The following is a 23,739-nucleotide window of genomic DNA, read 5'->3' on the forward strand; positions in this document are numbered from 1 at the left end:
GCTGTAGTGGCACAGCTGTGTCGCTAAAAGGTGCGTAGTGTAGACACAGCTGGAGAGTAGTGTTGTTGTAGCCATGTCGGTCCCAAGAGAGACAAGGTGGGTGAAGTATTCTCTTTTATTGAACCAACTTCTGTTGGTGAGAGACACACGCTTTCAAGCTTACACAGAGCTCTTCAGGTCTGGGAAACGTACTCAGTGTCACAGCTAAATATAAGATGGAACAGATTGTTCAGTATAAGCCGTTAACGTATTTCAAGGGACCATTCAAGGTGAAGTTGACCGTTAACACCACTCCAATCATATGGTGGGGGAGGGGAAGGCAGCTGAGGGGTGTTACTGAATTAAAGATTTTTGTAATAAGTCATAAAGTCTCTATTCAGTCCTTGATTTTTAGTGTCTAGCAAAGTTATGAATTTAAGCTCCCTGCCTCGTCTTATTTGAGAGCGTAGTGATTGTCTGGCTTCACCCACATAGTTGTTATTGGGGCATTTGATTTGGGTTCCAGTGTGGGGCAGTAGTTGACAACTAGGGGTGTGCAGTCAGATGGAGTTTTATATATAAATCCTAGCTGTCACTTGCCACCCCACGCTGGAACACCTAAGGGGTAACAAACAACCAGCCATACTCGATGGGAACCCCATCCTGAAATAAAACTTTCCTGAACCCCCTCTCCTGGCCTTCAAACAACCCCCATCCTCTCCAAGCTCATCATTAGAAGCATGCTCCCCACAAACCAGGACACCAGCTCAGGTGGTGCCAGATCCTGCCAGAACAGATGCAAAACCTGCAGACGTATCTGCACTGCTATGATGATCAACACAGCTTTCAAGATCCATGGATTCTAAACATGCCTACCACAATATATGGTGTACCTCATCCAGTGCACTAAATACCCCAACAACAACTATGTGGGTGAAACCAGACGATCACTACACTCTCGAATGAACTCACACAAGAAAATGATAAAAGACAAATACCTGATTGTCTGTGGGTGAACACTTCACAAAGTGATCACTCTATATCTGACCTCTCAGTTCTCATTCTCAAAGAAAACCTGCACAATACCTTCAAATAACGAGGCTGGGAGCTTAAATTCATAACTTTGCTAGACACTAAAAAGGAAGGACTCAATGGACACTTTATGGCTTATTACAACAATCTATAACCCATTAACAAATCCCGCAAACTGCCTTCCCTCCTCCCCTCTTTTCCCCCCATTACTGGAGGCCTGTTAATAGGCCACTTCATCTTGAATGGCCCCTTGAAACATGTGTTAACTACTTATGCTAAACAATTTGTTTCACCTTTTATTTAAGCTGTGACACTTTAAGTACCCTTCTCAGACCGGAAGAATAACTCTGTGTAAGCTCAAAAGCATGGGCTAGTCTACACTGGCAATGCTGAAGCGCTGCCACAGCAGTGCTTTAACGTGGCTTGTGTGGTCGCGGAAAAGCGCTGGGAGAGAGTTCTTTTGGCGCTCTAAAAAAACCCACCTCCATGAGAGGCGTGGCTCCCAGCGCTGGTGCACTATTTACACTGGCGCTTTACAGTGTTGAAACTTGCTGCGCTCGGGGTGGGGTGTGTGTGTTTTTTCAAGTTGCAGCGCTGTAAATTGCCAGTGAAGACAAGCACTATGTCTCTCTCACCAACAGAAGTTGATCCAATAAAAGATATTACATCAGCGTCCCTGTCTCTCTAATGCTAGGTTCATTATCATCACCATCATCATCTTGCCCAGAACTTCTATTCAGTTTTTAAGTTTTATCTTTTAAGGAATGGGGTGAGAAAAAAATACAACAAGTGTTTACAGACCACTAACTGGTGGACTAACTGCTCAAGACTGCCCAATCCCATTTACCACTTCTAGCCAAAGAATAATTAAAATCAAGAAGAGTCCACTACGAAAAGTCTAGATGCCATTTTTGGGCAGGGTCTGAGGAAGATCTGAGTCTTCAACTTTGCAGATATATCATCCTTAAAACATTGTTCACCGAAGTGTTTTCACATTAAGACTGGCTCTACCTTCCAGTTCATTAACTATTTACAGTAACACAAAATCCACTCTTCTATAGGAAGTATAGGCTCCATACTGAGGACAAGATTTACTGTACTTGTGTCACTAAACTTTTTAGTAAAAGTTCAACCAACTGGATTGACAGATTTGTCACTCACCTTTTCTTGAATGCAAGAATGTATTAAGGAGGGCCTTGGGATTTTTTCCTTTAAAAATGCCCAAACACAGTAGTTCTCCCAAATGGACATACATACTGAGAAGATGTGTACCTAATCTGACTGGCACTCATTCTGGTACTGCTGTGTGGAGTGGGAGATAAGTATTGTCTATATTGATTCTATAGAATACATTAATGATCGCTTGCCTCAGACCTGCAGGGAAAGTGGGCAAAGTTTTCAAATTCCCTTCTTAAGCCTCACAAAGAGCTCTAAAAGCCTGCAAAGAGCTGTGAGCCCACCACAGTAGCATTAACTTCATAGAGGGGAACTACACAAAAATGAGGAAGCTAGTTAAACAGAAATTAAAAAGGTACAGTTCCCAAAATAAAAATGCCTGCAAGCTGCATGGAAACTTTTTAAAAACACCATAATACAGGCTCAAATTAAACGTGTACCCCAAATTAAAAAACATTGTAAGAGGACCAAAAAAGTGCTACCATTGCTAAACAAAGTTAAAGAAGCAGTTAGAGGCAAAAAGGCATCCTTTAAAAATTGGAAATTAAATTCTACTGAGGAAAATAGAAAGGCGCATAAATGTTGACACACCAAGTAGAAAAGTATAATTAGGCAGGACAAAAAAGAATCTGAAGAGCAACTAGCCAAAGACTGAAAAACTAGTAGTAAAATTTTTTCTAAGTATATCAGAAGCAGGAAGCCTGCTGAACAATCAGTGGGGCCACTGGACAATTGAGGTGCTAAGGAGCATTCAAGGAAGATAAAGCCATTGTGGAGAAACTAAATGAATTCTTTGCATCTTTACTGTAAACGATATGAGGGAGATTCCCACACCTGCCCCATTCTTTTTAGGTGACAAATCTGAGGAACTATCTTAGATCGAGGTGTCATTAGAGGAGGTTTTGCAATAAATTGATAAATTAAACAGTGATAAGTCACCAGGACTAAATGGTATTCACCCAAGAATTCTGAAGGAATTCAAATATGAAATTGCAGAACTATGGTATGTAACCTATTGCTTAAAACAGCCTCTGTACCAAATGACTTGAGGATAGCTAATGTGACACCAAGTTTTAAAAAAAGGCTCCAATAGCAATTCCGGCAATTACAGGCCGGTAAGCCTAACTTCAATATAAGGGAAACTAGTTGAAAGTATAGTAAAGAACAGAATGATCAGACATATATATGAACACAAATTGCTGGGGAAGAGTCAACATGACTTCTGTAAAAGAAAATCATGCCATCAATCTATTATAAGTCTTCAAGAGGGTCAACAAACGTGGATAAGGGTGATCCAGTGGACATAGCATACTTAGACTTTCAGAAAGCCTTTGACAAGGTCCCTCACCAAAGGCTCTTAAGCAAAGTAAGCAGTCATGGGATAAGAGGGAAGGTTCTCTCATGAATCACTAACTGGTTAAAAGATAGGAAACAAAGGGCAGGGATAAATGGTCAGTTTACAGACTGGAGAGAAGTAAATATAGTGGGGTTCCCCAGTGGTCTGTACTGGGATGAGTGCTGTTCAACATATTCATAAATTATCTAGAAAAAGGAGTAAATAGTGAGGTGGCTAAATGTGCAGTTGATACAAAACTACTCAAGATAGTTAAATCCAGAGCAGACTGCGAAGAGTTACAAAGGGATCTCACAAAACTGGGTGACTGGGCAACAAAATGGCAGATGAAATTCAAATGTTGATAAATGCAAAGTAAAGCACATTGAGATAATGTTTTCCAATTACACATACAAAATGATGGGATCTAAATTAGCTGTTACCACTCAAGAAAGATATTGGAGTCATCATAGTTCTCTGAAAACAACCGCTCAATGTGCAGTGGCAGTCAAAAAAGCTAATAATTATAGGAACCATTTGGAAAGGGATAAACAGAAAACATCAATCCCCCTATATAAATCCATGGCATGCCCACATCTTGAATAGTGTGTGCAGATTTGGTCACCACATCTCAAAAAAGATGTATTAGAATTTGAAAAGGTACAGAGAACGGCAACAAAAATGACTAGGGATATGGAACAGTTTTTATATGAGGCGAGATTAAAAAGATTGGGACTTTTCAGCTTGGAAAACTGACGTCTAAGTGGGAATATGATAGAGGTCTATAAAATCTTGACTGGTGTGGAGATAGTGTATAACATTTCCTTATTCACCCCTTCACATAACACAAGAATATGGGGTCACCCAATGAAATTAACAGGCAGCAGGTTTAAAACAAACACAAGGAAATACTTCTTCATGCAATCCACAGTTAACCTATGTAACACGTTGCTAGTGGATGTCATGAAGGCCAAAACTGTAACAGGATGCAAAAAAGAACTATGTAAGTTCATGGAGGATAGGCCCATCAATGGCTATTAGCCAGGACGACCAGGGATAGAACATCATGCTCTGAGCGTCCTAGCCTCTGTTTGCCAGAAGTTGGGAGTGGGCGACAGGGGATGGATCACTCAATGATTGCCTGTTCTGTTCATTCCCTCTGAAGCACCTGGCATTGGCCATGGTCGGAAGACAGGATACTGGGCTAGAGGGCCCATTGGTCTGACCCAGTATGGCCGTTATGTTCTTAAGCAACTAAGTGTGGAATAGCTTAATGACATTAGCAACCGAACCAAAACTTTGAGTAAGAGATGTAATACAGTCTAGCAAATCAATGCACTTTATTTTTTAACACTGAATGTACCAAGCTACAGGCAGAAATTAGGATATATTATATGTATAAAATAATAAAAAGCAGAATTTAATTCTAGGAAGTGACTCAGCAACTGAAGTAAATCAAACAATATTTTAAACTTAATTTAGAAAGTCAATCCCTATCATACCTCTGCATTTGATGAGTTTTCCCAGAACATTGCATTGTAGGTAAAACGTATATCGTTTCTCCACATTTTTCTGTTCTGATTTTCTTCTGGAGGGGAAATGTTGATTTTCACCACTCCATCTATGGATTCTAACTGCACTCCTGGAGGACCAATTTTAGCTGCAAAAATTAAACATTATCATGAAGCACAACAACTTAGTTGAAACACCAAAAGTTACATGTTTGAACAAGTAAACTACAAGGAACTGCCCACAGTACTTAATTTTCAGTTCTTCCCGTAGAATCTAACAGTAGTTTAACTGAATAAACTCCAAGTGTTATCTGGGACCGAAGACAGTTAAAGTAATACTTACTGGCTGTAACAATATTACAGTAACTTCCCGATTCTGAAATGAAGAGTCATAAATTTGTGGAATAAGGTTACAAGAAAAACTTACTTTAAAAAAGCCCATTCCCCAAGAACCAACCCAATATTAATGGAAGGATTCAGCTTTATATAGGTTATCATTCGTGGTAAATTAAAGGTAGATGGTAGGACTGCTGGAACGCTAGCTTCTCAAATACATTTGCCAACATCAGCACTGGGGCAATGACACATATGGTACTCAGGGAATCAGCTCTCCCCCAATCTGGACCATCCTGCCTCTTCCCTAATGTTAGGAATGAAATTCATTGGGGTGGGCATAGAGATGGCCACCAAAGAAAACCATGACCTGCAAAAACAAAGGGCCCTACATCACACCACTTTACTACTGGAGCTCTGCATAGCTCAAAAGTTGGGAAGACTAACTGAGACACACCATAAACAGTGGGCTCATTGGTCATAAATTTTCCATGACAATCACTTAAAGCTGCTTATAACATTAGATACATTATAGCAATGTTAAACTTATAACTTTAAGCACGCAAGTCAGAATAGTCAGAGTTAAGGGTCTCAAAATAATCTTAACGTATACACTTCACAGGTATTTTGATTACTAATTAGATATGTAATGAAATATTTCATTACATATTTGATAATAGAAATAACATGGTCGAAGCAATACAAGTCTATTCACTGCATATTTCATAGTGCTATAATGTAGTAAAGGTTGGGAAATTAGCAATTATGGGCAAGATTTTCAAAGGCACAAATGGGATTTAGCCATCCTTATGGAAGGGGTTTGTACTGCTTTAGTCAAGTTATTTAAAACAGCACAACTTGTGTTTGGACAAGATCTCAGGAAAGTTACTATATAAATATGATCACTAAAAGCATAAAAAGGCAGTTGCTCTACAAAACAGCAGAGCCAATAATAATAGGGAATACAAATCTCTACACTGTATTTTATATTGAGCTGTAACACCGTAAATTGAAAAATTATTAACCTGTTTAATAAGAAAGTACATATGTTGTTCATACCTACTGAATATGGACGAAATGATAAAGTAGTAGACCACAGAGATTTTTCTTCCCCTTTTTCAGCTCTTATACGCACATTATGGAAATCTAAATAAAATATCATTGCTAAGGAGAAGTCACATTCTGTGACAGTGACATTCTGACAGCCAGATATCTCTTTCCAATCTGTTGTTTCTTCTTTCTCATCATCTTTCTCAAATCTTCTGCAAGTAAAAAAATAAAATTAGGTTTCTACTGGTGATAAAAGATAAAACGTAAACATTCATTTTGTATTTTGATCACCACCATCTGGTTGTCATAAAGCTATTCAACTGGTCTCAGAATTCTAGAATACCAGTCTAATTTAGGTTACTTTATGAATGCTAGTTAATTATTGAATAAGGAATCCCCAAGACATGCTGGCAATTTGCTTTTCTAGTCCAACACTTAAGCACAACACAAAAAAATAAAGATCATTTCAGGATTATTATTCATGGGATTAAACCCTGAGTGCACTAGCAAACTGGGGCATATTTTATTACCCCTCAAATGCACTGATAGAATAGGGGTTGCAGAAAGTGCTTGGAGGAGACCTAAGTGGCAAAGGAAAGGGATAGGAAAAAAAGAGTAACAGCTCTGAATAGTAAAGAGTATAGCTGAGGGGAGAGTAGACTGGAGGAGGGAAGGAGAGAAATGAAGGAAAGGAAACAGAATAGGAAATCAGAAAAAACAAATGGGAAAAAGAAAACAGAATAAAATGAACACACAGGAGAGTTAAGGTTTCAGAGCAGCAGCTGTGTTAGTCTGTATTCGCAAAAAGAAAAGGAGTACTAGTGGCACCTTAGAGACTAACCAATTTATTTGAGCATAAGCTTTCGTGAGCTACAGCTCACTTCATCGGATTTGATCATAAGCTTTTGTGAGCTACACTAAGTGAGCTGTAGCTCACGAAAGCTTATGCTTAAATAAATTGGTTAGTCTCTAAGGTGCCACTAGTACTCCTTTTCTTTTCACAGGAGAGTTAACTATTCTATTCTATCAGAACAGGGCTTCTCAACAAAAACCATCTGTCTCCAAAAGACAATTCAGACATCAGGAAGTGGCACAAACAATAGGGGAGAGATGACTCTCCTGATTAAAAGTGGAAAAAACTGGAAAACTGAGAAATAACCATTAACGATGTTGTTCCTGTTGTATAACCACTATATTTTGTCTTCAGCAGGACAGTGTTACGTGTTTCTGAGGTAAACCCTGTATTTTTGAAGTCACCTTTTTCCCACCAAAAAAATAAAGAGAAACACACCAAATCTTCATGTTCAAATACATAATATGATTCTCTCTCTGACATCTTAATTACAGAGTTACTAATAAGCCAGACAAGTTTGTGCATTTATTTGTTGGGAAAGGGGTAATGAGAAATAGTAGCCAAATTAGAAAGAAGCAAGAAGCACAAACTTAAAAAGAGCTAACTGAACATAAGGATATACAAACAGTTTAATCTGATGACCAAAGTTTGTAAATTAAGAGCAACCAGCCAATGTATCTCTTTCTGTATTTATAAAGGCCTTGACCAGCTAATCAGAGTTCTGTACTGGGGAATATTCCCAAATCTTGTGTTTTTCAATTCTGAACCAAACAAATGATTTGAAACACACACACACACACACATCTGCAAATCAAAAAGGTATGGTTCTCAATGAAGCCACATAATCTGTTACATGCATCTTTTACAGTTTGCAGTGTTACTATTGAATGTGCTCTTACAAATTATATGCATGCCAATACTGGGGAACATCTACACAGGAATTATATGATTTGCGAGAACTATGCTGAGGTTGCTTCTTAGGTGTGCATCAGTTTAGGATGGATTTTCAGATACTTAATTCTACGGTGTTTCCCAAACACAAAGAAGTACCATGAGTCAGTGTCCTAGCTGCAATGGGAACCATAATTTGGTGTTTTCATAGTGAAATTCTCAAGTTTCTAGGTTTCAGAGTAGCAGCTGTGTTAGTCTGTATTCGCAAAAAGAAAAGGACAGACAGCCCCCCAGCCTGAAGCAAATACTCACCAGCAACCATACACCATACAACAGAACCACTAACCCAGGAACTTATCCTTGCAACAAAGCCCGTTGCCAACTGAGTCCACATATCTATTCAGGGGACACCATCATAGGGCCTAATCACATCAGCCACAATATCAGAGGCTCGTTCACCTGTGCATCTACCAATGTGACATATGCCAGGGTGTGCCAGCAATGCCCCTCTGCCATGTACATTGGTCAAACTGGACAGTCTTTATGTAAAAGAATAAATGGACACAAATCAGATGTCAAGAATTTTAACATTCATAAACCAGTCGGAGAACACTTCAATCTCTCTGGTCACTTGACTTCTGACCTAAAAGTGGCTATTCTTCAACAAAAAAACTTCAAAAACAGACTCCAACGAGAGACTGCTGAATTGGAATTAATTTGCAAATTGGATACAATTAACTTAGGCTTGAACAGAGACTGTGAGTGGTTGAGTCATTACACAAAGTAAAACTATTTTCCCTTGTTTATTCCCCCCACCCCCCACTGTTCCTCAGACGTTCTTGTTAACTGCTGGAAATGGCCCACCTTGATTATCACTACAAAAGTCCCCCCCCCCCCTTGCTGGTAATAGCTCATCTTAAGTGATCACTCTCCTTACAGTGTGCATGATAAACACCCATTTTTTCATGTTCTGTGTGTATATAAATCTCCTCACTGTATTTTCCACTGAATGCATCCGATGAAGTGAGCTGTAGCTCACGAAAGCTTATGCTCAAATAAATTGGTTAGTCTCTAAGGTGCCACAAGTACTCCTTTTCTTTTCAAGTTTCTAGGATTTGCTATTTTTCACTTTTTCAGTATGTTGAGAACATTCATATCATCACAGGTACAGACCTACAGATCTACACACTGATACATAATTAGGACCCTACCAAAGTCACAGTCCATTTTGGTCAATTTCACAGTCATAGAATTTTAAAAGTAGTCAATTTCATCATTTCAGATACTTACATCTGAAATTTCAGGGTCTTATAAGCATGGAGGTCCCAACCGATAAGAGGGTTGTGGGCAGGGGTGCCACAAGGCTATTGTAAGGGGGTTGCAGCATTGCCACCCTTACTTCTGAGCTGCTGCTGATGGAGGGGCTGCCTTCAGAGCTGGGCAGTTGGAGAGTAGGGGACAGTGCTGACGTGAAGGTTGCATGGTATGGTGGAGGCCCTCACTTTGGGGGGGGGGGGGGAAAGGGTGGCAGGGCCAGCATTATGGGTGGGTGACCACCCAGGGCCCTGTGGTTGGGGGGGGGGGGCACTGTGGCCCACCCTCCCCGCCCCCAGCTGGCCTAATGCCCCTTTAACTCACAAGTGCTGGGCCTGGAGATGGTATGGGGAAGGGCTGGGGACACGGGTGCCAGAACCTTTTTAGAAGTGGGGGGGCCACCAGTGCTAGAACTGCAGGATCAGGAGCCATGTCCCCCCCCCCCCCTTTTAACATGGGCATAGTTTAGGGGCAGGGGACAGCAACTGCAGGCAGCGGGGGAGCTGATAACTGTGCAAGTCTTGCAGTTTGTGGGGGCAATGCTGCCCTCTGCTCCCCAAGCTACACCCACATTAAAAAGTGGAGGGGCATGGCCCCCTAGCCGCCCCAGTTCCGATGCTGTTGACTGGGGGCGTCCCCATCAGGGGCTCCTACTATGCGTTAGGCTCTAGCTGCTAGTCTTGGCCGGACTGGACAGGGACAGGACTTCCTTTTCTCCTGCAGGAGCTGCTCCCAGGGCTGGGTCAGATCCACCTCCGGGAGCCACCTCCCCCTCCACAATCTGCAAGAAGCTCTGCTGCTGCTCCATGTACAATGACCCCTCTGCCCACAGCTGGGGAGCGATGGGGGAAGTAAGCGGGGTGGAGGTGTGGAGCTTCCTGCAGCTGGGGGAGGTTCCTAGCGGTGGGTCTCACTGGCCCCAGGAGCAGCCCGTGAAAGAGAAAAGCAAGCAAGTCCCCAGCCCCACCAGGACTAGCAGCCAGAGTTTGGTGCATGATAGGAGCTCAGGCTGGGGTGCCCCCAGCCCTGCCCCTCCCTGGCAGATTTCACGGCCATGGGGGCCCTACACATAAGTCATTCCATTATCCAACTGAGACCCTAAGAGCTCCTTTATGGCAACTGGCAAAGGGCGCATGGTTATGTAACAATAAATCCCAACAGGTCTGATAAACTCACTACAACCAACACAGAGTCAGAATAATTAACGCAACAATGTCTTGTAATGTATCGTATGAAAACTGGTGACACACTGGTCATGAATATCATTGTGTGATGTATGTATGAGTTGTGCATAAGGAGTGTGTGTGTACATATATATATATATATATGCTGGAAATATGTTCTTAATATGCTCTTATGGAGGTTAGGTCCATCAGTGGCTATTAGCCAAGATGGTCAGGGACACAACCCCATGCTCTGCATGTCTGTAACGCAGTCCTTGATGGTTCCTTGCTCAGGCAGTGGGGGAACCTGACCACACCCAGTGAGCTACACTGGATGGTCACAACCCAGGTCCCACTTCCCCACTATTACCAGGGGGTTTCTTCCCTTTGTGGAGCTCCTTAAGTCTCTCTGACTTGAAGATCAAAATGAAAGTCAAGAACTCCCACACACTCAGGGATACACCCTCCCTGCAATCCCAGCAAACGGGGGTGGGGGAAGTGGCAAGTCGATAGTGCTGTCAACAATCCTGCCCCTGAGCAATAGGTTTGGGGAAATCGCTCTGGCTTGGTTTCTGGGATGGGCTCAGCTTGTCCGTCTTGCCCTGAGAACCCACTGCACTCTGCTCAGGGTCAGTTTGAAGGTTTTCTGCCCAGAAGTTCCCTCCACAGCTCCTGCAGTCTGCTGCTTAGGGTGATCCTGCTCTTTCCCCCACTGCTGACTGCAGCTTCCTCCCTTTTAAAGACCTCCTCCCTATCATGCATGATTGACAAGGCCAGAGGGATGGGGTTAGCCCTGCTACCAGGGCCTCTCTGGCCTCTACCTCATCCATGTGCGGCCTTTACACCCAATCACAGTGTTCCTAAGCCTCCAAATGCCAAAAGCTGGGAATGGAGGACAGGGGATGGAATACTTGATATCTTCCCTGTTCTGTTCATTCCCTCCCAAGCATCTGGCACCAGCTACTGTCAGAAGATAGGATCATGTGCTAGATGGACCATTGGTCCAACCCAGTATGGCCATTCTTGTGTTAAAAATGTTGTGGAGGCAGTTGATAAACGAGCTTGCCCTAGATAAAGGAATGTGGATTTGCCTGTCTCCATGGATCAAGCTAACAGGCAGATGAGAAAAACAGTGTGGCTTGATAACAAGAAAAGGACAATAAAAGTACATATGCATCTAAGGTAAACAAAGTGATCAAGCCAATTGAGTAAGCAAGTTGACCAGAGGATGAAGGGGCTTGGCACCTGCACCATGAAGAACAAGCAACAGGAGAGAGGAACTTTTTCTGTGTTTATTTTTCAAATACGTTTCAAAGGCTTTCTAGATTGTAAAAGGAAAGAAAAAGGACTCCTTTGTTATCCATCACTTAAGAGACAAAAAAGGGGCCAAACACACTTGGAATCTGTGAAAGGTAGATCCCCCAACGCTGTGGGCTGAAGATGCTGAAAATGAACTGTAAGTGAGAAATTGCCTGAGACTAGGATTGTAATCTGTTAAATTATAGACACTAGGAAGCGTGTTTTACTTGTAACCTTTTCTGTTTCTATTATCTCTGTTTAGTATCACTTAAATCTGTTCATTATTTAATTTTAGTTTTACCATAATCACATCAGTGCTGTTATATTAAAGCGAAGTGTGCAATCTCAGTTGAGCTAACAGACTGGTGCGTAGTCTGTCTTTTTTGAGACAGCACACTTGGTATTTCTGTGAGCACCAAGTGACAAGGTCCGGATGCTGTAGGGGAATTCTTTTCCAGCGGGTTCAGGAACTGGGACTCTCTGAATTTTACCCCTCTGCCTCAGCAAGGGAGAGTTTTCTTGGATCTTAAACTGTGAGTCAGCTCCCTGCCACACCAGTCTATCAGCTTCACCAGCATACTCCTTGAGACTCTGCTAGTCTTAACCTTGCCTTGCATGTAACAGTGGCTTATGGTTCTGGGTACCCCGAAAAAGCGTCGCAACAAACATGGATAGTCTACCGAGGACTACTGCACCAGCCAGAGTCACCACAGTTGATGACATTGACTAGGCACGGTGTAATGAAATTCCCAGAACTAATTCAATCCTGCATATCCACAAATCTCTGGGGCAGTCCTGTGGCACCAGTTAGCAGTGCATGACCTGACCCTTCACATGTTGATGGACAGTGAGAGAGCATGGTGTGCTGGGGTGTTTTTGTCTGTAATGGTGGCACGACTGAAACGCATGCAACACAGCTTCACGAATACAGAATATACATATATAAATAAACCGTATGTACATTTGGTACTAAATTTTTAAGATTAGTCTGTCCATGCTGTTCAATTTGATATACTCAGGGATAGCCTTACTTTAGATAAATTTGTGTTATGTCTCCAGGCTCTGACATCAATGTTTTGAAACTCTTGTAACCAAAACCAGTTCCAGATTTTAGGTGTTAAAAATGTGGCTACATGTTCAAACTACGCAGTGATGAAAAGAAGCACACAAACCACTATAAAAACATCACTTTTCTTAGATCACCAGTGTGCTCTTGTGCTTATTTTTAACAATTTTTATATCAATAAACAAAAACCACAGTGGTGGGTTTTTGTTTTGTTTTTTCCCCTTCTTACTTTCTGTGGAAATGGATGTCAAATAATTTTGGCTCACAGTAAAATAGTAAGCTTACCGTTGGTATTGAGCTGAAAATGTCACATTGAAGTCATTCTCACTATCCCAGCTCCATCTTAGAGTGAAATTTGTGTTTACAACATCGACTTGAACATTCTGAGGGCTTGTCAGATTCATTTGGCCTACAAAAATGTTGGGGCAGGGAGAGGGGGAGAGATAGGAAGAAGTTGGAGAAAATGTTATTGTACACAAAGTTTAAGGATGTGTGACATCAGTTCCACAACAGTAATCTTTACATGTTAAAAATTAAAATAGACTACCAAGTTTAGTACAGTTTAAAAGTACTCAAGCCTATCGAAATAGCAAGATAATTCATGGCTTCTTAGCCTGTTAAGACAGATTTCTCCTCTATAATTGGGATTCAATTTTTTTCTCTTTTTATACAGAGTTTCAAGACTTAGTGCATGGAAGAATCCACTGGTTCTGAACGCACGTCAACCAAAGCATTTAAAAAGCAAGTGCAGTGGCAGTTTTCAGTGCTTGAGATCTCTGCTACAAGCTCTACTAGAGATGCCTCTGCTGCTCTGAACCATTTCACAGCTGTAAAATGGACCCAGAAGATCTATGACCTTTCTCCCTACTACAATATACTCTGAGAGACAACCACCACAAAGACTGCTCCACACATTATGACCCTGGAATTCCTTTGCAGCAACCCAACATTTCCTCTTGAGGAAGAGTAGTGCTGGTTAGTCTCCTCCATAAAAAGGTTGGAGGGTAAAGGGTAAAAATGCATCAAGACAAACAAGAATGAGCAGAGAGGAGACTGAAGATGGACGAATAATCTGCATCTTTTTATTTCAGGATGATGGAGATGGTGGGGAAATGGGAATCAGTCTTGAACAGATTTTTTGTTGTTATTTTGAAGACAGGAAAATGGTGGCAGGCAATGGGAAGACACAGTTATTGTGTGTGCATAAGAGTGGAGATAAAGAAAACGAAACTTGCAGACTTTATTTTTTTTTTTTTAAAATACATAACACATGGTAACTCTTCAGACAACAACTGTCCCACTTTTTAATAAAATATTCCTTTAAGAAATGGAAGGAAAGACTGTTACCTAATTCTATAGTGCAGAGCATGCATGGCACAAGAACATGTCACCCTGTCAGTACACAGGAAGTAGAGGATTTCCAGCAAGCTGCCTTCATTTTCAGATGTCAGAAAAAAGAAGTTGCATGGTTGATAAGTTTTGATCTGAAAACAGATTAGATTTTTAAGTATTTCTACTCTGAAGAGTGAGTGTGTAAAAATGGCTCCTTCTTCCTCAGCGATCTGTGTTCTGTATGTATACAAAATCATATGACCTCCATTTTGTGAAAAAGATCAGATTTTTTTTTTTTTTTTACTACTGTCTGCCCTGAAAAAGTAACAACTCTGCGAGAATGAGAGATTATTTTCTTACTCGTGTAACATTACAGTGGGTAAATAAATTCCATTTGCAAGGCCACTTTTGCAACATTATTGTCTTTGAATTATGCAACCCTCAGTGAAAGGAGTAGGGTAGCAGAGGTTTAACTATGGCCATTAATTGAAGACAATGGGGTCGCACAGGTGTAATAGAGGGCAGCAGTTGGACTGAATATTTATTACTGGTAATAACCTGTGAGCCAAAAAGAACATAGCCTTGACTTTTGTCTTGGCTCCCAAGCTGAGGCTGCAGAGGTTGATAGGAAGGGCGGAGGAATGGGTAGGGGGAGACATGTGAACTGAGAAAATCTGAGCTGGAATTCACTGAAGCAGTAAAACAGGAATCTCAAAAAAAATTCTCAACAGTCACTTCTCAGACTAGAACTGCACTTTAAGTTTCTAATGGGATATCAGTAATAAAGCTTAGTTTAATACACAAATATTGAGATTGTATCCCTTTACTTTGTTATAACCATTTTTAAAATTTTAGCAAACATGCTTGTCCAATGTAAGTCTTAAGTTCAACCAAGTATCCCATAAGAAAAATCTGCCAAATTCTTTTTAAAAAAAAAGAAAAAAAAGGGAGGGGGTACGACGTGGGGGGTGCTAAAGATATCAAGTGCTATCAGCAGAAAAGTGTTAACTCCTGGGACCATAATTCATGAGATCATAGGAGCTGGAGAGAAAGAAGTTCAGTGAACCTTCACGGACTATATCAATGGTTCTCAAAGTTTTGTACTGGTGATCCCTTTCACACAGCAAACCTCTGAGTGTGACCCCCCCCTTATAGATTAAAAACACTTTTTTATATATTTAACACCGTTATAAATGCTGGAGGCAAAGAAGCGTTTGGGGTGGAGGCTGACAGCTCACAACCGCCCACGTAATAACCTTGTGACCCCAAGTTTGAGAACCCCTGGACTATATCTAAGAAATTCTGCAACACATTCAAACTTGCCATTCTTTTTAGTCAACCATATACAGTATGCTAAAAAGCTTATGTTGTATGATGATCACAAAGGAAGGAAAGGAGGAAATAATTTTCTTACTAATCAAACATCTGTGTAGCAGAGCAGCTCCAGCCACAAACACATGCTCGTAAATTACTTTAGCTAGACACCATGTTATAGCAAAGACTTGTAATAGTTGAAGAGGAAAAACCGTAACCGAAGAGTGACTGGATATTTCCAGGGCCAGACACCAGAGGTGTAAAAAGGAAGGGCTATTTAAGATTTGGGTGAAAAGAACAACATGAAATTCAGTTTATTGTTTTCTTCAACAAAAGCATTCATGTTCTAACACTGTAAAGGTTTTACTTTTTAAAAAAAATAAAAGCATTGTCTATCTTAACACAAGCAGATTAAAGCAGCTCATGTGATCTTTAAAAGGACATTGTCAACTTTAATGCTTTTAAATGATTATTTAAAAAAGAACTAGTTTCTGATAGAGCACTCTTTAAAGAGCTTGTCCTGATTTATTTTTCAAAATCATTCTCTTAACGTGTACAATGCTTTTTCAGCTAAGGTGAAAATGACCAACACCCCAATTATGTAAACACTTATACACATACTTAGCCTCATGAACATGAGTAGTTCCACTGAATTCACAACTAACTCAACTGGATACTCATGGTGTGAAGTTAAGTATAAATGTGAATGTTTGCAGGATTGGGAGCTAGCTGGCTATACAAGAGAATCAGTAAAACTAACTATACACAGTGCTGTCAAATGCAAAACTAAATAGAAAAAATGTTTCACTGACTTTTTAACTGACTAGTTACTCCCTAAGATTACTATAACTGTAGGTGGTACAAAACTCCAGACAGAAGTGTGATTTTAAAGTTGACTGTGTCCTTTTGACTTCAAAGGAACTGCCACTTATCTTACTCCATTTGTACATATGTACACATAAAAAGTCCCCAAACCATGCCCCCTTAAGTTCACTTCAGAGAAATCCTCAAAGCACTTTCATAAACATTTATTTGAAGGTCCCCTTTTGTTCTCTCACACACAAACAGTTTCTTTCACTGGAAAATATTACAGTCAGACATGAACACATCATGGAAAACAAACTTCAGACAACCACAAGATACTATTTTCACATTTAAAGTTATCTCATCCCCAGTTTTAAAGGTTATTTCATCTATTCATATGATGACTAAAGAGTTTCATCTTTGTAAAAGAAGACACACACAAGATTGAGTGTGTCACCAAACACAAGTGTAGCAGCAATCTCTAAGGGATGTCACTGGTGGCCAGCTTCCCAGATAGGCAGACCACCCTTGTCCACCCCTTTCCATATGCCTCTTTTCCCTCCTAACACCGAATGAAATGCTCATCCTTTCCCATAAACTCCAACTCTTTCAGTAAAGACCTGAGAATTCCCATTTCTTTTCTCCACTGCAACACAGATACACTCACAAATGCCACCACTAGTTGTACACTAAAATAAATTTAAGAAAAAAAATAGTATTTTGTGTGATCAAGGCATTTGTTTTTTCGTTTCGAACTCTGAGTTGTATCTGCCTTTATTAATATAACTTTTTACATTAATATTGTGAACAAGTGGAAGAATATGGAATTGCTCAGTGTCCCTATACGAACACTAGCTGAGAGTTATTTTACAATAATAAGGCTCTCCACACCAGAGCCAAAAAAGTATACAGACAGGAGTACCAAATATTAGAAAGAAAAAAAAAATCTGTCAGTCTCAGTCCTAAATCAAACAGATTGATAATTCACATGATTATTATCACCCTGCATTACATAACCATCCATGGTTGCATGGATTTTTTTAAAATCCCTTCATCTGCTCAATCTATATTCAAATATTTCCTTGTGATAAAATAATACAGCCAGCCCTATGTAAAAGTGCACTAGGAAACATTTAATGAGCCCCAGCAGGGTCTACATGGACAAAGATGTTAGTGTTCAATATGTTATCATGGTTCAGAAATAGCACACTATAGTGTGCATTACCCCACCATGCACACAAGCCCTTGCCTGAACACAATTCAAAAACCCTCTTTGACCACATCTACCCCAGGAAAAATGGAGTTGTTTTTACAAGGTGATAGCTAGCACATGATAGCTGACACATTGTAAAACATTAGTGCAGACCAAGAAATCTGTACCTTGATGTAGCTGGCTAAGGTGAACAGGGGGAGGGATGGAAGGGGGAAGTCAAGGATGTCTCCAATGGGGCTTCTGTTACTGGTTTACAGTGGACAGAGAGAATCATAGGGCTTGTCTACACAAGGACGCTCAAGAAAAATCAATCTGAATTCAAGTGTGAATTTGAAATGCATTAGTTAAACCGCATTAAACCCCAACGTGGTTGCCCTCAATGAGAATTAAAGTGGCCTTAATTCAGTTTATGCAGTGGTATTGTAGACCTGTTGGTACCAGGATATTAGAGAAACAAGATGGGTGAGGTAATATCTTTTATTGGATCAATTTCTGTTGGTGAGAGAGACAACTTTTGAGCTTACACGGAGCTCTTCTTCACGTCTGGGAAAGGTACTAAGGCTTCGTCTACACTGCCAAGTTGTTGACAAAACTTTTGTCTTTCACAGGTGCTTAAAAAATCCCCTCCGCCCCCAAAAGACAAAAGTTTTGCCCAGGCAAGTGGCAGCGTGAACTCGGCTTTGTCGGCAGGAGCCTCCTGCCGACAAACTGAATGCCGCTCGCGGGGGTGGAAGTATTTTGTCGGCAAAAGTGCTGACAAAGAGCCTTTACACATGCCAACTTTTAGCGATAAGGCTGTGTCAACACAGCCCTGTAGCTAAAAGCTGCGTGGTGCAGACAAGCCCTCAGAGTGGCACAGCAAAATACAAGAGGAAACAGATTGTTCAGCATAGGTAGTCACCACATATTTCAAGGGACCATTCAAGGTGAAGTAGCCTGTTAATAATTCTCCAGTCCTAAGGGGAAAAGGAACTAAGTTGTCACCTACCACCCCACAATGGAACCCATATGGGGTATCAAACAATTAGAACTCGTACTTCAATCTTTCCTGAACCTCCTCTTCCGGCCTTCAAACACCCTCCCCCCACCAACACACACACGCACATCAGAAGCAAGTTCCCAGCAGACCAAGACACACCAACTCAAAGCAGAACGAGTCCCTGCCAGAACAACAGATGTAAATCCTGCAGACATCTCTCTACTGGTACAATGACCAACTACTTCGACAATGCGCTTTTCAAGATCCATGGGTCCCACACATGCCTATCACATGTGATGTACTTCATCTAGTGCACTAAATACCCAAACAACAACTATGTGAGTGAAACAAGACAATCGCTACACTCTCGAAGAAACACTGAAAATGATAAGACAAAAATACCACATCACCCTATGGGTGCACACTTTTCACTCGGCAGCTCTCCAACACCACTTTCTACAAGCCATTACCCTCTGATCCCACTGAGAGTTACCAAAAGAAACTACAGCATTTGCTCAAGAAACTCCCTGAAAAAGCATAAGATCAAATCCGCACAGACACACCCCTGGAACCCCGACCTGGGATATTCTATCTACTACCCAAGATCCATAAACCTGGAAATCCTGGGCGCCCCATCATCTCAGGCATTGGCACCCTGACAGCAGGATTGTCTGGCTATGTAGACTCCCTCCTCAGGCCCTATGCTATCAGCACTCCCAGCTACCTTCGAGACACCACTGACTTCCTGAGGAAACTACAATCCAACAGTGATCTTCCTGATAACACCATCCTGGCCACTATGGATGTAGAAGCCCTCTACACCAACATTCCACACAAAGATGGACTACAAGCTGTCAAGAACACTATCCCCAGTAACTTCACGGCTAACCTGGTGGCTGAACTTTGTGACTTTGTCCTTACCCATAACTATTTTACATTTGGGGACAATGTATACCTTCAGATCAGCGGCACTGCTATGGGTACCCGCATGGCCCCACAGTATGCCAACATTTTTATGGCTGATTTAGAACAACGCTTCCTCAGCTCTCGTCCCCTAACGCCCCTACTCTACTTGCGCTATATTGATGACATCTTCATCATCTGGACCCATGGTAAAGAAGCCCTTGAGGAATTCCACCATGATTTCAACAATTTCCATCCCAACATCAACCTCAGCCTGGTCCAGTCCACACAAGAGATCCACTTCCTGGACACTACAGTGCTAATAAACGATGGTCACATAAACACCACCCTATACCGGAAACCTACTGACCGCTATTCCTACCTACATGCCTCCAGCTTTCACCCTGACCACACCACATGATCCATCGTCTACAGCCAAGCTCTGCGATACAACCGCATTTGCTCCAACCCCTCAGACAGAGACAAACACCTATAAGATCTCTATCAAGCATTCTTACAACTACAGTACCCACCTGCGGAAGTGAAGAAACAGATTGATAGAGCCAGAAGAGTTCCCAGAAGTCACCTACTACAGGACAGGCCTAACAAAGAAAATAACAGAACGCCACTAGCCGTCACCTTCAGCCCCCAACTAAAACCCCTCCAACGCATTAGTAAGGATCTACAACCTATCCTGAAGGATGACCCAACACTCTCACAAATCTTGGGAGACAGGCCAGTCCTTGCCTACAGACAGCCCCCCAACCTGAAGCAAATACTCACCAGCAACCACATACCACACAACAGAACCACTAACCCAGGAACTTATCCTTGCAACAAAGCCCGTTGCCAACTGTGCCCACATACCTATTCAGGGGACACCATCATAGGGCCTAATAACATCAGCCACACTATCAGAGGCTCGTTCACCTGCACATCAACCAATGTGATATATGCCATCATGTGCCAGCAATGCCCCTCTGCCATGTACCTTGGTCAAACTGGACAGTCTCTACATAAAAGAATAAATGGACACAAATCAGATGTCAAGAATTATAACATTCATAAACCAGTCGGAGAACACTTCAATCTCTCTGGTCACGCGGTTACAGACATGAAAGTTGCTATATTACAACAAAAAAACTTCAAATCCAGACTCCAGCGAGAAACTGTTGAATTGGAATTCATTTGCAAATTGGATACAATTAACTTAGGCTTGAATAGAGACTGGGAGTGGCTAAGTCATTATGCAAGGTAACCTATTTCCCCTTGTTTTTTCCTACCCCCCCCACCCCCCCAGATGTTCTTGTTGAACCCTGGATTTGTGCTGGAAGTGGCCCACCTTGATTATCATATACATTGTAAGGAGAGTGGTCACTTTAGATAAGCTACTACCAGCAGGAGAGTGGGTTTGTGTGTGTGTGTGGGAGGGGGGATGAGAAAACCTGGATTTGTGCTGGAAATGGCCCAACTTGATCATCATACACATTGTAAGGAGAGTGATCACTTTAGATAAGCTATTACCAGCAGGAGAGTGGGGTGGGAGGAGGTATTTTTCATGCTTTGTGTGTATATAAAAAGATCTTCTACACTTTCCACAGTATGCATCCGATGAAGTGAGCTGTAGCTCACGAAAGCTTATGCTCAAATAAATTGGTTAGTCTCTAAGGTGCCACAAGTACTACTTTTCACAAAGTGATCACTCCAAATCTGACCTCTCAGTCCTCATTCTCAAAGGAAACCTGCACAACACCTTCAAAAGACGAGCCTGGGAGCTTAAATTTACAACTTTGTTAAACATTAAAAATCATGGGTTATATAGGGACACTGGATTTATGACTTATTACAACGATCATTAACCTGCTAACTTTCCCCCTCCAGCAGCTTTCTTCCCTCCCTTTCCCCCCATGACTGCTCCATCTTGTAATTAAGTGGGACACTGAATACCTGTCCCAGACCGGAAGACGAGCTCTGTGTAAGCTTGAAAGCTTGTCTATCTCACCAAAATTAAATTGGTCCAATAAAACATATTACCTCACCTATCTTGTTTGCTGACCCTGGCCTACACAACAGGACTAGGTCAACATAAGCTGCTTTGTGTTGACCTAACTGTGGAAGCGTTTTCATGTAAATTTGGCTCCTGCCAACATAAGCGCCTCTCCACGCCAATATAGCAACACTACCTCCCTGAGCAGCATACAGCAGGGGTGGGCAAACTTTGTGGCCTGAGGGCTGCACCAGGTTTCCTAAATTGTACGAAGGGCCGGTTAGGGAAGGTTGTGCCTCCCCCAACAGCCAGGCATGGCCCGGCCCCCTATCCTACCCCCCTGCTTCTCACCCCCGATGCCCCCCCCCGGACCCCTGTCCCATCCAATCCAACCCCACCTGTTCTCTGACGGCCCCCCCGGACCCCTGTCCCATCCACCCTCCCTGCTCTCTGTCCCCTGACCGCCCCTGGACTCCCCGCCCCAACTGCCCCCCGCCAACCCATCCAAACCCCACTCTCCTTCCTGACTCCCTCCCTGGGACCCCTGCCCCATCCAACCCCCCCTTCTCCCTGACCGCTCCTGGACCCCCCATCCCGTCGTTTGCCCACCTCTGGTGTAGAGTCATGGTCAATGTAATCAGAGGCAACACTTAACTCTTGATAGTGGGGTGAGCATAATTTAAAGGTCGGCGGGAGCACATGACTGCCTCCCCTCTGGGCCCTTTCCCACTCCTCTCATGCCTTCCACAACTGCTCCAAGCTGGAACCAAATTGTCTCCACTCCCATCACAGCTCCTTCCTCGCTTCTCCCATTACCTCCCCGCTGCAGGCAGAGGCTCCAGCCACCTACTGCCAAGCATCAGTAACTGCAGCTGCGGGTGAGGAAAGGATGGGACTCAGTGGGCTTCCCTGAGCTCCCTCTGGCAGAGCTGTGCAGCCAGCCCAGACCCTCTTCCCTGCCCCCAGGCACCTCCTAGCAGGGCTCAGCAGGAGCGCTAGGTGCCAGTGCCTTTCCTAGGCATGTTTCAGAGTAGCAGCTGTGTTAGTCTGTATTCACAAAAAGAAAAGGAGTACTTGTGGCACCTTAGAGACTAACCAATTTATTTGAGTATTATTTTCCTAGGCACGTCACTTCAGCCACGCTCAGCCCAACTCCTAATCTGGCAAAAAACTGGGGCTTGTGCGACACTTCCCCCCATCCCCTCAGGATGTCATTAGGGTCAAGGCAGCGTCGGTGTAGACACAGCCTTGCTTACGCCTGCGGTTACTGGCTGCCAGGAGCTATCCCGCGCAGTACCCCCACCCTGACAATACAACCGACACAAGCGCTCCCGGGGCGGACCCTCACGGCCGGCACAAAGCGCCGCGGGCTGGACTCGGGCGGGCTCCGAGGCCGCAGGCTGGACGCGCAGCTAAACCCCGCGGCGGACACAAATCTGGGGGGGGGGGGGGAGAGGGAGGCGCGCCACAGACCCCCCCCACAGCCTGCCCCCCCGGCAATTGCCGCCGCGCTCACCTGCGCCGAGGGGAGCCGCCGCCAGCAGGAGCGGGAGGAGCAGCAGCTCCGGCAGCGCCATCCTGCCGCGGTGGGCTCTAGCGACCAGGCTCTTGCTGCCGCGGGCCGCGCGCCTCAGCCCCGAACCCACCCCCCCGGCCAGCTCGCGGGATAACGGACATCAGCGGAAACCACCCAGGGCCCCAGCAGCTGCCTCGAGCCACACCCCGGCCTCCCGCGGCGCAACCACCTCCGGGCTTCAGCGAAACAGCGGCTCTTCCCAGAAACCCGGGCAGCGCTCGCGCGAGAGCCGGCGGGGGCGGCGGGGGGAGTGACGTCACAGCCGCAGCCAGCTGCCGCCTGCCCTCGCCCGCCCGCCCCAAGCAGCAGCTGTGTGTGTGTGTGTGTGTGTGTGTGTGTGTGGCTGCCGCTGCTGCTGCCGCTGCCACGCGGGGGGGGGTTGCTGCCCACGGGCAGCGTGAAAACGGGCCTGTGTAGTTCCGAGCACAATAACCCCACCTCAGCCTGGTCTGGGCCTCTGAGTGCAGCTGCAATGCAAATAACGTGGGACAGATTGGCCCAGACCGAGGGCACTAGGTGTTTCATTGGAAACCCGTCACGGTAATTAATATGTAAGAGCATCATTTCTTGGGGGAAGGAGGAGGAGCTGCCCCCCATTTCCTTACACCAATCGTTATTTCTGTTGCTAGCG

General features: G+C 43.4%; 1 protein-coding gene across 6 annotated transcripts in view; it reads right to left on the reverse strand.

Moving 5' to 3' along the window:
- The window catches only part of IFNAR1 (interferon alpha and beta receptor subunit 1), a 39,398-nt gene extending 16,055 nt beyond the window's left edge, over positions 1–23,343 (reverse strand). Inside the window, exons 1-5 of one of the 6 annotated variants that reach the window (XM_037904815.2) lie at positions 23,049–23,261; positions 20,537–20,557; positions 13,286–13,409; positions 6,424–6,623; positions 5,023–5,180 (exon numbers count right to left, since the gene is read on the reverse strand). In XM_037904815.2, coding sequence (XP_037760743.1) covers positions 5,023–5,180; positions 6,424–6,623; positions 13,286–13,409; positions 20,537–20,557; positions 23,049–23,109 — 564 coding nt within the window. In that variant the 5' untranslated portion in view covers positions 23,110–23,261. Of the gene's footprint in view, positions 1–5,022; positions 5,181–6,423; positions 6,627–13,285; positions 13,410–14,347; positions 14,485–20,536; positions 20,558–23,048 lie in introns of those variants that run through there. The other 5 variants (XM_037904811.2, XM_037904824.2, XM_037904832.2 and 2 more) reach the window with 5 other exon arrangements.
- Positions 23,344–23,739: the final 396 nt, after the last annotated feature.

The sequence above is a fragment of the Chelonia mydas genome, chromosome 1 (assembly GCF_015237465.2).
Source record: "Chelonia mydas isolate rCheMyd1 chromosome 1, rCheMyd1.pri.v2, whole genome shotgun sequence".
NCBI lineage: Eukaryota > Metazoa > Chordata > Testudines > Cheloniidae > Chelonia > Chelonia mydas.